This window comes from Phyllostomus hastatus, unplaced genomic scaffold (genome assembly GCF_019186645.2).
Source record: "Phyllostomus hastatus isolate PE091 unplaced genomic scaffold, TTU_PhHast_1.1 phas_contig_40, whole genome shotgun sequence".
Taxonomy (NCBI): Eukaryota; Metazoa; Chordata; class Mammalia; order Chiroptera; family Phyllostomidae; genus Phyllostomus; species Phyllostomus hastatus.
In genome coordinates, this window is record NW_025333872.1 from 21,698,220 (window position 1) to 21,712,701 (window position 14,482).

General features: G+C 36.9%; 2 protein-coding genes across 7 annotated transcripts in view; one reads left to right on the forward strand and one right to left on the reverse strand.

Moving 5' to 3' along the window:
* PHF3 (PHD finger protein 3) overlaps positions 1-13,305 on the forward strand; it is a 78,231-nt gene extending 64,926 nt beyond the window's left edge. For all 6 annotated transcript variants that reach the window (XM_045842612.1, XM_045842614.1, XM_045842615.1 and 3 more), the window contains 5 exons: positions 1,372-1,567; positions 2,084-2,231; positions 6,197-6,286; positions 8,591-8,786; positions 9,581-13,305. In XM_045842612.1, the coding sequence (XP_045698568.1) occupies positions 1,372-1,567; positions 2,084-2,231; positions 6,197-6,286; positions 8,591-8,786; positions 9,581-11,706 (2,756 nt within the window). In that variant the 3' untranslated portion in view covers positions 11,707-13,305. The remainder of the gene's footprint in view (positions 1-1,371; positions 1,568-2,083; positions 2,232-6,196; positions 6,287-8,590; positions 8,787-9,580) is intronic.
* A 793-nt stretch (positions 13,306-14,098) lies between these two features.
* EYS (eyes shut homolog) overlaps positions 14,099-14,482 on the reverse strand; it is a 1,607,944-nt gene continuing 1,607,560 nt past the window's right edge. The window contains 1 exon segment of the mRNA XM_045842859.1: positions 14,099-14,170. Coding sequence (XP_045698815.1) covers positions 14,099-14,170 — 72 coding nt within the window.

Below are 14,482 nucleotides of genomic sequence, written 5' to 3' on the forward strand. Positions count from 1 at the left end.
CTCTCCAGCTATTGTTCCATTGGTTTTTCCAGATGATTTTTCTACACAATTTAGTTGTAATTCTAGATCGGTCTTGGGAGGAGGTTAGTGTAGCTTCCACTTACTCCTCTGCCATCTTGGATCTCCAGATTTTGGTCTTTTTGTTCAACAGCAGTGGATAGTGACTGAAGGATTTTTAGCAGGTCATTGACTTAGTAAGATTAGAATTTTATGAAGATAACTGCTGAATTTGTGTAGAGATTACAGTGGAAGAAGTCAGTAGAGAAGAGAGGGAAGATAGGTCTTTACATAATCTAGTGGAAGAAGAGATTTTAATTAGAGTAGTAGCATTGGAAGTAGAAATAAGTAGGGGCTTTGAGATAATTTAGTTAGTAATGACAGATGTTGGAGGCTGACTGGAGTTAGGGCCTAAGAAATGGTGATGTGTTAAGGAAGAGTTTACATTTATAGTCAGTTAATTGGTAAAGGTAGAGGATTATAAGATTTTTAAAACTAGAGATATGGCCCTCAGCTTTTATATGCAGTAGTTGTAGTATGCAGTAGTTGATATGCTGCTCTTCATCATTGTACTAGAGATTAGATGAAATACATTAAAATTTATGTAATTTTTCTATAATAAAAATCATATCTCAAAATTTAAGTGTATTCACATTTTGCAGTTGGTACAGTGGTAAAGACTTAAAGGGCAGACATTTTTATCCCAAAAGAAAGCTATCCATGGTGTAATAGTATTTTTAAGTACACCCATTTAGTTTTATTTGAGAAAAGTCTTAAAAATTACTCTTAGTTATTTTTATTAGTTTTAATCATTTTCATGGAAATAGTTTGGTAAATTTAATGGTAACACACACAAATATTGGTTAAATTCTATCAGGCTTGACTTTTCAGAATGTTTTAGTGAGCTTTCTTGATGCAATTGCATAAAATCAGTGTCACTTTCTAAACTTTACTGGGTTTTTTAACGTTTAGTAACTAAGTAGCATGCCTATATGTCATGAACTGCTATATGTAACACCAAGTAAGATACAGTTTTTTTACCACAGCTCTTTAAGTTCTTATGACTGTTGGAATTAGGGTTAGTTTTTAAAAATTTGCTAGGGAATCAAGAAACCTGTTTTAGGTTTTTATTGTATTTCCATTTTGGCTTGTCTGGGCAGCTTAACATCCTGTTTTCCTAATTTTTCACATCAATCAGAGAGGTATAATGTAAGTTGGTATGAGAAATGATGATGCTTAAACATTACTCCAGGAAATGTATGGTTATACAACATTTCAATCAGGGAAGTTGAATAACTTTAGAAGTGAAAGTGAACAAAGTTACAGAAATTTCATTTTACCCATATAGCTTATTTTAGTGTGTTCTGGCTTCAGGGCGAATGGCACCACCTGTAGATGATCTTTCTCCAAAAAAGGTGAAAGTTGTTGTTGGAGTATCTCGTAAACATTCAGACAATGAAGCAGAAAGTATAGCAGATGCATTGTCTTCAACCTCAAATATTTTGGCTTCTGAATTCTTTGAGGAAGAAAAACAAGAGTCTCCAAAGTCAACATTCTCTCCTGCTCCACGGTAATTTTTCTCTTGGTCATAATTTCTGTAGTAGTCATTATAAATATTTGCCAGCTTATACTTTGAGGTTTTCAAAAACAGAAAAGTGACATTTCTATGGGTACCTTTCTTTTGAGAAAGTAATTTTACATCCCTGTGCTGTAAACTAATTGAGATAAAAGAACAAGACTGGGAGAGTTAATTTAGAAATTTGAATGTGTGGGAACTTGACTATAAAACTCCCTTTAATTATGTTCATCCCAAAAGTCAGGAGAAGGGTCATTAAAGAAAAATCACTTTCACTTCTGGACATGAGTCGAACTAAGCCAACCATGAAGGGGATGCCATTGTAAAGCATGACTATATAAATACTGGTATATTTTTATAAAGTGAAAATATAAACTCTTTAATCAATAGCCTTTAGATATTTTGGCCTTCTTGACCATGGTAAGATAGAAGTAATTGATGACTAGCTAGAAAATGCATTTATTCATGAGCATATCTTTAGGCTGAAAACTTCTTAATGTCATTTTTTAGTCCAGAGATGCCTGGAACTGTTGAAGTTGAGTCTACGTTCCTAGCTCGATTGAATTTCATCTGGAAAGGTTTTATCAACATGCCTTCTGTGGCAAAATTTGTTACCAAAGCCTACCCAGTCTCTGGTTCTGCCGAGTACCTGACGGAGGTAACTGAACTTTTTCGCCCTTTTTTGCCTTTCTTGACATACACATTTTTGAAAGCAGTAGGTAAGGAAACAAGATAATAAAATAATAAAAATATTAAATAGTCACAATAATATTTTATTTTAATTTATAATAAAAATATTTATTGACAATGATATTTAAACCATTCAATTTATGGAATTACGAGTTCCCGAATAGGATTTTAGAACTACAGAAAACTGTGCTCTGAAAGTGTTAAAACCACATTAGATATATCTAAGTTTTTGTTTAAATATTACAACTTTCAGGAAGATTTTTCATTTTTAACAAGTCTTCTAATTTCCCTTCTGCTTGTTTTCTCAACTTCATGACTACAATCCTTACCTGCCTATTTCTGTGAACAAGATTCAGACTATATTTGAAATTTTACACTAGTTGACACTTTCATGAGACCAGTGACCATAGTTGCTGTAGTAGTGTTCTTGGTTGGTTTTATATCTGAGGTAATAGGCAGGAACTGTTTATGGAAAATAAACAGCTGTAGTATTGTAGTATTATGGTAAATGAGAAAGTATGACATTTTTTGAACTATAGATGAGAAAGTATGATGTTTGAACACTGAAAGGTTGTATTTTTCACTGTTTATGCAAAAGGAAAATATGTCAGTACTTGTGTGCTGTATTTATGTTGAGATTGTGTTCCTATCTTAACATTAACCTTTTGCTTTTATCTCAGTCCACTGACGATAAAGGCGAAAGTTTAAAAAAAGATTTTCAGTATTTTAGAAAGCCTAAATCATATAAAATTGTGTGTATATTTGTTTTTTTAAGACTAACGTAAATTTTACTTTTCCTGGTGTTAGACTGAAATTAGTTTAAATATAAAATTGCTTATCTGATATTGACCAGTTTGTTTTAGCAGTTGTTTTTTATTAATAAACAATCTAACTATTACTTTTACAAATTGTTTGCTTGACAGACAACATTTTAGAAATGTCAGTTTTATAAGAGAAGAATTAAATAGACTCATGATGCTCTTCGTTTTAAATAAATCTATTTAGAAACTTGGTTTTTGGTTAGTCCATGGTGAACATCACTCTTCTTTTAAATAGAGGATTGAGTCCTAAACTATGGGACCTCTTTGATTTTAAACAAAACTATTCTTCTTTCTAAACCCGTTTCTGTGTGATTGCTTTCCAGATCTCTACTTCTGCTTTCTATATACATTTTTTTGGTTGGGACCACAACCTCGAATAAACTATGTAAAGAAATGAATAATTGAGATAAAACGGAAGACAGAATTATAGTGATTTAAGTTTTAAATATCCTTAATTGCACTTGATTTTATTTGTAATCATTTTTCAGAGAAATTGTACCTTTAAAAAAATGAACCTTATATAACCACAATAATCTTTTCTGTGCAAAATGTACCCTATAGTCCAACTTAACTTCCAAAAACAGCTATTAATCATGTAAGGCATACTCCTGCCCACTACCAACCGTGGTTTTGGGAGGGGAAAAATGGTCTCCTCTGATATTCTGAAATCTGCAGCATTTTTCCTGGATTGTCAATGTGCTATGCCTGCAACTACTTCTCTTACCTGTGCCTGTCTTTCCTGCTGATAATGAACATGACCTGATTTTGTTTCTTAACTGTTTTGGGGCATCCACATAGTCATTTGGAATTGATATTTGAAGTAAAGCCTAATTGCTGTCTCTGCATTCTTATGGTTTCTGATGATGCATTTCATAATCTTTTAATTTACTTTACAGTAACATTTCATATTAATCATAGAGCCAAATTTGTATGAAATGTATTACAATGATCTTTTTTTTTTAAGATTATTTATTTATTTTTAGACTGCAGGGAAGGGATAGAGAGAAACATCAGTGTGTGGTTGCCTCTTGCATGCTCCCCACTGGGGGACCTGGCTTGCAACCCAGGCGTGTGCCCTGACTGGGAATTGAACCAGCAACCCTTTGGTTTGCAGGCTAGAGCTCAATCCACTGAGCCACACTAGCCAGGGCTATAATGATCTTTTTTAGAAATATATTTTATTATGTATTACAGTTGTCCCATTTTTTCTCCCCTTTATTTTCCTCTGCCCTGCACCCCTCCTTCCCACCAGCATTCTCCCACCGTAGTTTATGTCCATGGGTCATATATATGTTCTTTGGCTTCTCCATTTTCCTTATTGTTCTTAACTTCCCCCTGTCTATTTTGTACCTACCATTTATGTTTGTTATTCCCTGAACCCTTTCCCCCATTCTGCCCCTCCCTGTTGATAACCCTCCATATGATTTCCATTTCTGTGATTTTGTTCCTGTTCTAGTTGTTTACTTAGTTTGTTTTCATTTTTGTGTTTTAGGTTCAGTTGATAGTTGTGAGTTTGTTTTTATTTTACTGTTCATATTTTTGATCATCTTTTTCTTAGATAAGTCCCTGTAACATTTCATATAATGAGGGCTTGGTGATGATGAACTCCTTTAACTTGACCTTATCTGGGAAGCACTTTATCTATCCTTTCATTCTAAATGATAGCTTTGCTGGGTAGAGTAATTCATCTTGGATGTAGGTCCTTGCCTTTCATGTCTTGGAATACTTTTTTCCAGCCTTTTCTTGCCTGTAAGGTTTCTTTTGAGAAATCAGCTGATAGCCTTTTGGGAACTCCTTTATAGGTAACTGTCTCCTTTTGTCTTGCTGCTTTTAAGATTCTCTCCTTATCTTTAATCTTGGGTGATGGAATTATGATGTGCCTTGGTGTGTTCCTCCTTGGGTCCAGCTTCTTTGGGACTCTCTGAGCTTCTTGGACTTCCCAGAAGTCTATTTCCTTTGCCAGACTAGGGAAGTTCTCCTTCATTATGTTTTCAAATAAGTTTTCAGTTTCTTGCTTTTCTTCCTCTGGCACCTCTGTGATTTGGATGTTGGAATGTTTAAAGTTGTCCCGGAGATTCCTAGGCCTCTTCTCATTTTTTTGAATTCTTGTTTCTTCATTCTGTTCTGGTTGAAAGCTTATTTCTTCCTTCTCCAAATTGTTAATTTGGGTCCCAGTTTCCTTCCCATCACTGTTGGCTCCCTGTACATTTTCCTTTATTTCACTTTGTATAGCCTTTACTTATTCCTCTATTTTGCAACCATACTTAGACATTTCTGTAAGCATCCTGATTAGCACTGTTTTGAACTCTGCATCTAATAGGTTGGTTCTCTCCTCACTGCTTAGTTGTATTTTTGGAACTTTGGTCTGTTCTTTCACTTGGGCCATACTGTTTTGTCTCCGTGTGCCTGTTACGTAGTCAGGGGTGGAGCATTCGGTATTTGCCAGGGGTGGGCAACCCACATTGCTGTTTTGTGGCGTCGTCTGTGGGGAAGGGGTCAGAGAAGAAACAGTGCTCTTGATTGGCTCTTGGCAGGCTTTCATTCACTTCTGCTACCCACAAGCAAATTGGGTACCTCCGGTGCTGATTCCCGGGTGGGTGGTTTTGTGTAGGTTTTAGGACCCTGTGGATCTCTCCAATGAACTCCTGTGAGACCAGGAGTTTCTCCTGCTGCTGCAACCCCCACATGTTTTTACAGTCAGGGATTTTGAGACTTTATTTTCCTGTGGTGGAACCCTGGGTTGCACAGTCTGTCTCATGCCCCAGTTGTTCCTCTGGGTTTATCTGCATGCAAATATGGGACTGCTTGGTCCGCCACCTGCCACCCACCACCCACCACCTTGCCTGCCCTGGTCCTCCAGCCGTGGCCTCGCCCTGATTCCTCTACGCCCCTTCAACCGGGCTGGATGAATGTTTCTTTATCTCCTTGGTTGTTGGACTCTTCTATACAGTTTGATTTTCTGGCAGTTCTGGTTATTTTTTGTTTTCAAAATTGTTGTCCTTCTTTTAGTTGTGCAAGGAGGCAGAGTATATCTGCCTACGCCTCCATCTTGGTCAGAAGACCCTATAATGATTTGTATACATTGATCACCTTCATTTTTTTTTTACCACAGGATCTACCAGATAGTATTCAAGTAGGTGGTAGGATATCACCTCAGACTGTTTGGGATTATGTGGAAAAAATTAAAGCATCAGGAACCAAGGTAAGGAAAACTTTTTAATTATACCAGTTTGACAGAATATTTGAAATATAAAACACTAAGAATTCTTATGCAAGGTCTTCTGGGGAGGGAACCAAAACAAATTCTGTATCTAACTAATATATATGGCAAAACTGAACTGAAGCCATTTGCTAAAGCTCAAAACAGCCTATTGTTCCTTTTGTGGATTTCTTTTTTCCTCCTGGTATGCCTTCTCAGTGACTTCTTCAGTGTTTTGAAAGAAATGTTTTAGAGTAAATATTGAGACTCATCGTGGAATTTTTGTCTTGCTTTGATTATGGACATTTGTTTAAATTAGGATATAGACTAAGCTGCTGTAACAGGGAAGCCCTAAAATGCAATGGCTCAAAAAATATGTTTTATTTTTTATTATGTTAGGGAAATCATTCATTCATTCAGTGGTTCAGCAGCTCTGGTTCTACAAATCATGCAGGGACCAGCCTCCTTTGTCTTGTTATTTTATTGGTTTTAAGAGTGTTGTTTTTTTCAGTCAAACATAGTCAGAGCTGACTTATCAGCATCGAGTGGAAAAAAATGAAGAATGCCTGTCTAGTTATTTTAAAAGCAAGACCTAGCAATTGCAGTTATTTTTTAAAAAAATATGTTTATTGATTTGAGAGAAAGAGAAACATTGATTTGTTGCCTCCTATATGTGCTCTGACCTGGGATTGAACCACAACCTAGGTATGTGCCCTGACTGAGAATTGAATCTCCAACCTTTACCAGGTATATTGAACCTCCATATACCTATGGAGCGATGTTCCTACCTACTGAGCCACAATAGCCAGGGCTAGAAGTTGCAGTTGTTATTTTCAATTCCTCTATCTTCCATTTGTAAGATTTAGTCACATAGCCATATATAGTTGCTAAGAAGGCTGGGAAATGTAATCTGAAAATATAATGTATTGGATCACTGTGTGCCCAGCTAAAGTTAAGGACTTCTCTTTGCAGTAGGAGGGAGAGAGGGGAATGGACCTTGGGAGATAATTGCTAACCTGTATGACAACAATATTTCTTCTTTTCTATTTTCTATTATTTCTTTAAGTCATAGAACACTACTACACAGGAAAAAATAATTATTAGAAGAAATTATTTCTCCCTTCAAGGATAACTCCCAGCATGTTATACACATTTAATAAATCTTGAATAAGCAAACATTAATTTTTTTATCTTTCTTAAAATAAGAATCCTATAGTAAGATTAGTAGTAATCCAAAATGGATAATTTTAAGCTGAAAAGAATATTTTTTCCAATGTAGATTTTAGAATTAAACTGATAGAATACATATGAACTTTGAATCACTAAAAAAGTGATTCATCTACATCTTTTTTCTGTCACTTTTTCATGATAGCAGAAGTCATGGGCAAGTATTGGGTGGTATTATTACTCTTAGACATTTTAGGAATGACTCTTGATCTATCCATATTTAACGGCCAAACGCTTTATATTATGCTTTCATCTTGCACTGACTGAAACATTGTAATAGTCGTTACTTCTGAAAGAGGACAGTCTAGACTCTAGATGATAGACCTTTAATAAGAAGTAGAGCCATATATAGTTCAGCTCATTCACATGTTTTCTATAGGATCTTGCATCAGTTTAAGCTTTGCAGCAGATCTACCTCTCCCCATTTTGACAAGGATACATTCATGAGATAACATCCTTTTTTTTAACACTACAAATGAATACCAAATTGGGACTCTCTTTTTCTCTGAAACAAAGCCAAGAACACAGAGGCAAGCAAATTAGTTCCTGAGTGAGCCAAATGGCTACAGAATATATGGCCTATCTATATTTGAGGTATTTTCACCCAGCTCCTATATTCCTAAATTCAGTCCCTGAAGATTGGGTTTTCAGTAGATGCGTGTGTATGTATACATAGAAAGGGTGGTTGTGGTAGATGTTATTAAGTTGCAGTATGATGAGAACACAGGCAGCCCTCTCCGGAGGTTGTAATGTTGGAAATAAAGGTATAATACAGATGTCAAAAAACTTGTGTTTAAATATATTTTCTGCCACTGAAAAGCATGTCACCTTGAACACATTAATTACCTTGGGACTGTTTCTTATGAGACACCTTCAAGTAAATCCCTTAATGGGTCAGCAAAGATCTTTTCCAAAGAGTTGTTTCTTTTTAGTAGTATCTGCATTTAAGTTGGTAAAACGTGTTACTTGATAACCATTATTATAAAATTCAATAGAATATTACTAGTTGAGGAATGGTATTTAAAACCAAGTTATTGTATAAGTTACTATTTTGAACAGTGATTTGTTTTTTTTGAATAGGAAATTTGTGTGGTTCGCTTCACACCTGTAACTGAAGAAGATCAAATTTCTTACACTTTGCTGTTTGCGTACTTCAGTAGCAGAAAGCGCTATGGAGTAGCGGCTAACAACATGAAGCAGGTTAAAGATATGTACCTTATTCCTTTGGGTGCCATGGACAAAATACCACACCCTCTTGTGCCTTTTGATGGTCCTGGTAGGTACACGTTTTAGTAACATAACCATGTGAATAAAACAAAGTGGGAGATGGGAACAGAGTGAAAGGACTGTGCTTTTGGGGGGCGCGGTCCAGGCCTCTAGAGCTGACCTAACGGAAAGGCACCCATTAAGCTAGATGTGGAAATTTACTCCCCCACCCCCTTTTTAAATGTGTATGTGTTTTGGTTTTTAAATCCTCACCCAAAGATATGTTTTTAAAAAGTTTTCAAAGTATATTATGGATTGTGCTATTACAGTTGTCCCAGTTTTTTCTCCCCTTTATCCTCCTTTGCCCCGCTTCTTTAAAAACAATTCTTTTTTGAGATTTTTAATGTATTTTTTTTTAAGGAGAGGGGAAGGGAGGGAGAAGGAAAGGGGGAGAAACATTGATGTGCAAGAGAAACATTGCTCCATTGCTTCTTGAACACCCTCAACTGGAGACCTGGCCTGCAACACAGGCGTTGCCCTGACCCAGGATTGAACTGGTGACCTGTCAGTTCACAGCCTGGCACTCAACCCACTGAGCCACACCAGCCCGGACCCAAGGATATGTTTATTGATTTTAGAGAGAGAGGAAGGGAGAGAGAAACATCTGTTGGTTGTCTCCCGTGTATGCCCAACTGGGGATTAACCTGCAACCTAGGTTTGTGCCCTGAACAGGAATTGAACCCACAACCTTTTGGTGTGGGGGGTGACGTTCCAACTAACTGAGGCATCTAGCCAGGGTGCAGAAATTTACCCTTTACTTTAATGATTGAAAGTGACTTAATTTATGGTTTTGATTTTATACAGGGCTTGAACTGCACAGACCTAATCTGTTGTTGGGCTTAATTATTCGTCAAAAACTGAAGCGGCAACACAGTGCTAGTACCAGTGGCAGTCATACTGCTGAGACCTCTGAAAGTGTACCGATAGCATTGCCACCTGATAAAAAAAGTAAAATAGAAGTTTCCACAGAGGAAGCCCCAGAGGAAGAAAATGACTTTTTTAATTCTTTTACAACTGTATTACACAAGCAGAGAAATAAGCCTCAGCCAGCTCTTCAGGAAGACATTCCAACAGTAATGGAACCTTTAGTAGAAGTCACCAAACAGGAGCCACCAAAACCTTTAAGATTTCTTCCCGGGGTATTGATTGGCTGGGAAAATCAGCCTTCCACTATGGAATTAGCAAATAAACCTCTTCCTGTGGACGATATACTTCAGAGCCTTTTGGGCACTACTGATCAGGTATATGAACAGCCTCAGTCAGTGCAAGAACAAAGCACTCTTAAAGAAATTCCATTTATAAATGAGCAAGCCAACCCCAAAGCAGAGAAAATAGATAAAGTAGAAGCAACTGATGATGACGCTAAAGAGTTAAAGGTTAAAGGAGATGATCATATTGCAGAATCTACAGGTAATTCAGGACCCGTAGGAGAAGAGACCTCAGTAATAGGGCCCTCCTCCGTTTCTCCTGGAACTTTGACCAGTCTTAGTCTCAGAGGTAAACCACCAGATGTTTCTACAGAAGCATTCCTAACAAATTTATCAATTCAGTCGAAACAAGAGGAAACTGTGGAGAGTAAAGAGAGAACATTAAAAAGACAGCTGCTGCAAGATCAAGAGAATAATTTGGAAGATAATCAAACTTCAAATACTAGTTCTCCATGCAGGTCGAATGTAGGAAAAGGAAACACAGATGGTAATGTGAGTTGCAGTGAAAACCTTGTTGCTAATACGGCAAGGTCCCCACAGTTTATCAATCTGAAAAGGGATCCTAGGCAAGCAGCAGGACGAAGTCAGCAGGTAGCGGCTTCAGAAAGCAAAGATGGAGATAGTTGTGGGAATGGAGAAAAGCACACCTTGCCTGGTCTGTCACAAAAGGAGCACTTAACAGAACAAGTCAATGTAGAGGAAAAGTTGTCTCCTGTAGAGAAAAACTCAAGTGCTCAGCAGAGTGATGATTCAGGAGTTGCACAAAGCTCAGCACCAGTAGAAGATGTACACACTTCTCAAACAGAACAAGCAAAACCCTTAGAGGACAATATTTTAATGCAAAATATTGAAACTGTGCACCCATTTCGAAGAGGATCAGCAGCAACATCTCATTTTGAAGTGGGAAACACAAGTCAGTCAGAATTTCCTTCTAAAAGCGTCAACTTTACTTCTAGAAGTACCAGTCCCAGAACAAGTACAAACTTTCCACCCATGCGGCCACAGCAACCCAACCTTCAGCACCTCAAGTCTAATCCCCCTGGATTTCCATTTCCTGGGCCTCCTAATTTCCCCCCACAAAGCATGTTTGGATTTCCACCACATTTGCCCCCCCCATTACTTCCCCCTCCAGGCTTTGGTTTTGCTCAAAATCCCATGGTTCCCTGGCCACCTGTTGTTCACCTGACAGGCCAGCCTCAACGTATGATGGGTCCCCTTTCACAAACATCAAGGTATATAGGCCCACAAAATTTTTACCAGGTTAAAGACATTCGAAGGCCAGAAAGGCGCCATAGTGACCCTTGGGGTAGACAAGACCAGCAGCAGCTGGATAGGCCATTTAATAGGGGAAAAGGGGATCGCCAGAGGTTTTATAGTGATTCACACCACTTGAAAAGAGACCGACATGAAAAGGAATGGGAGCAAGAATCTGAGAGGCATAGACGCAGAGACAGAACCCAGGACAAAGACAGAGACAGAAAAAACAGGGAGGAAGGGCACAAAGATAAAGAGAGGGCACGGTTATCACATGGTGATCGAGGATCAGATGGAAAAGCAAGCAGAGATAGTAGGAATGTAGACAAGAAACCTGATAAACCTAAAAATGAAGACCATGAAAAGGACAAAGAACGAGAGAAGGGTAAACATAGAGAAGGAGAAAAGGACAGAGATAGGTACCACAAAGATAGGGACCACACTGACAGAGCTAAAAGCAAAAGGTAAAATTTGCGGGCTGCTTCAAGATTGCATTAAGTAAATGTTAAATGTTGTATCATTAGAACTTTATGATTGCCTGCTAGGATTGTGCCATCTTTCAGATTTTTAATGGTGGTGGTTTGCAGAACCATAAACTCCGTGTGTTGGTACAGAATGCTCTGTACCAGTGGTAATCATCCCTCCTTCGTACCAACTGTCTCTAGTAATAGGAATTTAATATTTTTAAAAGTTTTACATTGCTGTATATTCAAAGATTTGTTTTATTAATATACAATAAAGGCTTAGAAATTTTAGTTTTATTCCTTAATTGGTAAATATGGTTAACTATGGAATATATTTACTGCCTCTAGTGAATGTTCTTTATATGACTAATTTGAGAGTAATGTGTTCTCTGTAAGTTTGTTTTAAATTGCACTGTTTTTAAAGAAACTGTAGAGAAGCAACAAAAAGGCAAGCGACTTCATAATCAGATTATATTAATCAGTTTCTTGAGCAGTTTTTGACCAAGAATCAGAATCCCAAGGAGTACATTTACTGCTTTAATCTGCACTCATTGAAGGCATTTACTACCATATATACTACAGCTTTGTGGTAGGCCATTCTTTTCCTTTTCTTTTCTGGCTCTTCAGAAACTTGAATACTTAAGCTTGTACATGATCTTGTGTTTTGCTATCCTTTTTACTGTAAAATGTAAATATTTTAAGGGATATTTTGATTCTAAATACGATAAAAGAATTTCTCACCTATTTTGTGTGTGTGACTTGAAATTCAGTAGTGAAAGAATTTCTTCTTTAAAGCTTTAATAACCTTCAGACATTGTTTTTTTTACTCAGCCGAGAACATACATAACAGGCATAAGCTATCTTTGTGTCAGGCATTAGATGAGGGGAAAAATGATATCTTTGTGTTAAAGTATAGGCTGTTGATAAAAATCATTTAGTTCTGAAGAGGCTAGAATTTAGAACTACCAATGAAAAACTGCAGCTTTGCCCACTTTATATATGTTTCTGAAGACTTGATACTATCAAAATTGGGTACACTGACTAACCATTTCATTATAAGACCACAGAACTTTTATTTACAAGAAATGTGCTGTGAATCTGTTTGTGAATGTGTAATTAACCCTAATTTGTTTTGGGGGTAACTGCAGTTTCATAGGCTGGTTTTGCTTCAGATACAAAGCACATGGAGTCTATTGTTAATCCAAATCTAAATTTATTTCCAATCCAAACTATATTGTATTGATATAATTTAATGCAGTGGCAACTAAATGATACTAACACTTGAGGCCAAAAAGAGAAAGAAGCCAGTAATTTCCCTTATATATATTAATAAAGAAAAACGAAAAATGGCTTCACAAAATTAAGAGGTAATAATGTTTGATTTCCTCAAAAGTCTAAGGAGTAGAGTTAAAAATACATTCTGAAATGGAATCAGCTTTGTTACTCTCACTGGAGAGAGAAGGAATGGAAATTTAAAACCATACATTTTGTCTAATTTTAACAAATTGCATCTTTTTTGTCATCCTCTGATGATGTTTTTTTATCATAAAAGTTCTGAGACAGAGGACTTGTATTTAAATAAAATTTGTTTAATTTTGGTCTACTTTTTTGTTTGGGAAAGAACTTGTTAGAAAAAAGTCTGCAAGCAAATAAACTTAAGGTCAGTACATCATCTTTTACATCATTATAAAGAAATTGTTACCAGGATCCCCTCTACCCTCCTACCCCCTGCTTCAATAAAACCCACTCAAATCCTCCAAAATTAGCTTTTTGGTTTCAAATACACATGTTGTCAGCAAATCTAATTTATCTGATTGGGAGGGTTGGTCAGACACCAGATTTCTTTTGCAAAATACAAGTAAAGAATGAATTAACCAGTGGAAGAAAACCTTAAAGTCAGTTTTTGATTGCCTCTTAGCCAGTAATTTCTTATACATATTGTTTGAGGCTTACTTCAAAATTATTCACATTTCATTGGATCTTGACACATCCTACATATGTAGGAGATGACCATCTCCTAGGAGTTTAGGGCTACTAAGTATTAGAACTAGGTCTCAATCCCTGGTTGACTGAAACTGGCAAGTAGGGAGAGTATGGGCATATCTCCCGAGGTTTTAATGTCTGACAAGTGTAAGGGAAAATGAGAAAAGTTTTCAGTGAATAGCAGATCCAAAACCATTCTTGATCCTATGTCTCACAGCCAGCATTCTCCAAACTAGCAAGTTATATGAAGTTCATCTTTGTTTCTTCTGTTTTCAGGAGAACTTGCTCTTTAAAACGTTTGATGCTTTTTAAAATTTAGAACCATCTCAAGACAGTTTTATATATACCTCTGTTAAGTAAAATGTACTAGGGTGTTTTAATACCTGTTAAGTCCACCGTTTGTAATCCTTGCATCAACAAGCTTCCACGAACCCTCTGTATTGCAAACATGCCGAACACTTCCAATGATATGATCCTTCGTCAGCCTGAAAGGCGTAAAGACTTAGAGCTGAGGGAACTGGTACTTAGAAAAGTTAAGAAACCTGACCCAGGTTAGACTGCTATGATAAGAGCTGGGATTCTAGCCGAGTTCTATTTTTCTCCAAAGTCAGTATGTGTGGCAGTTGTGTTTTGAGAATTGAGAGCAGGAGATACGGACAGAAGCCTGATTATTATGTATACCTTTCACAGCCCTTTTCCTCCACAACCAAGTCCAAGTGAGCAGGATGATACAACCAAAGACCTGTGGGTTCTTCTACAGATTTGTAAAGTTCATGTTCATCTCAAATCCTAATTAT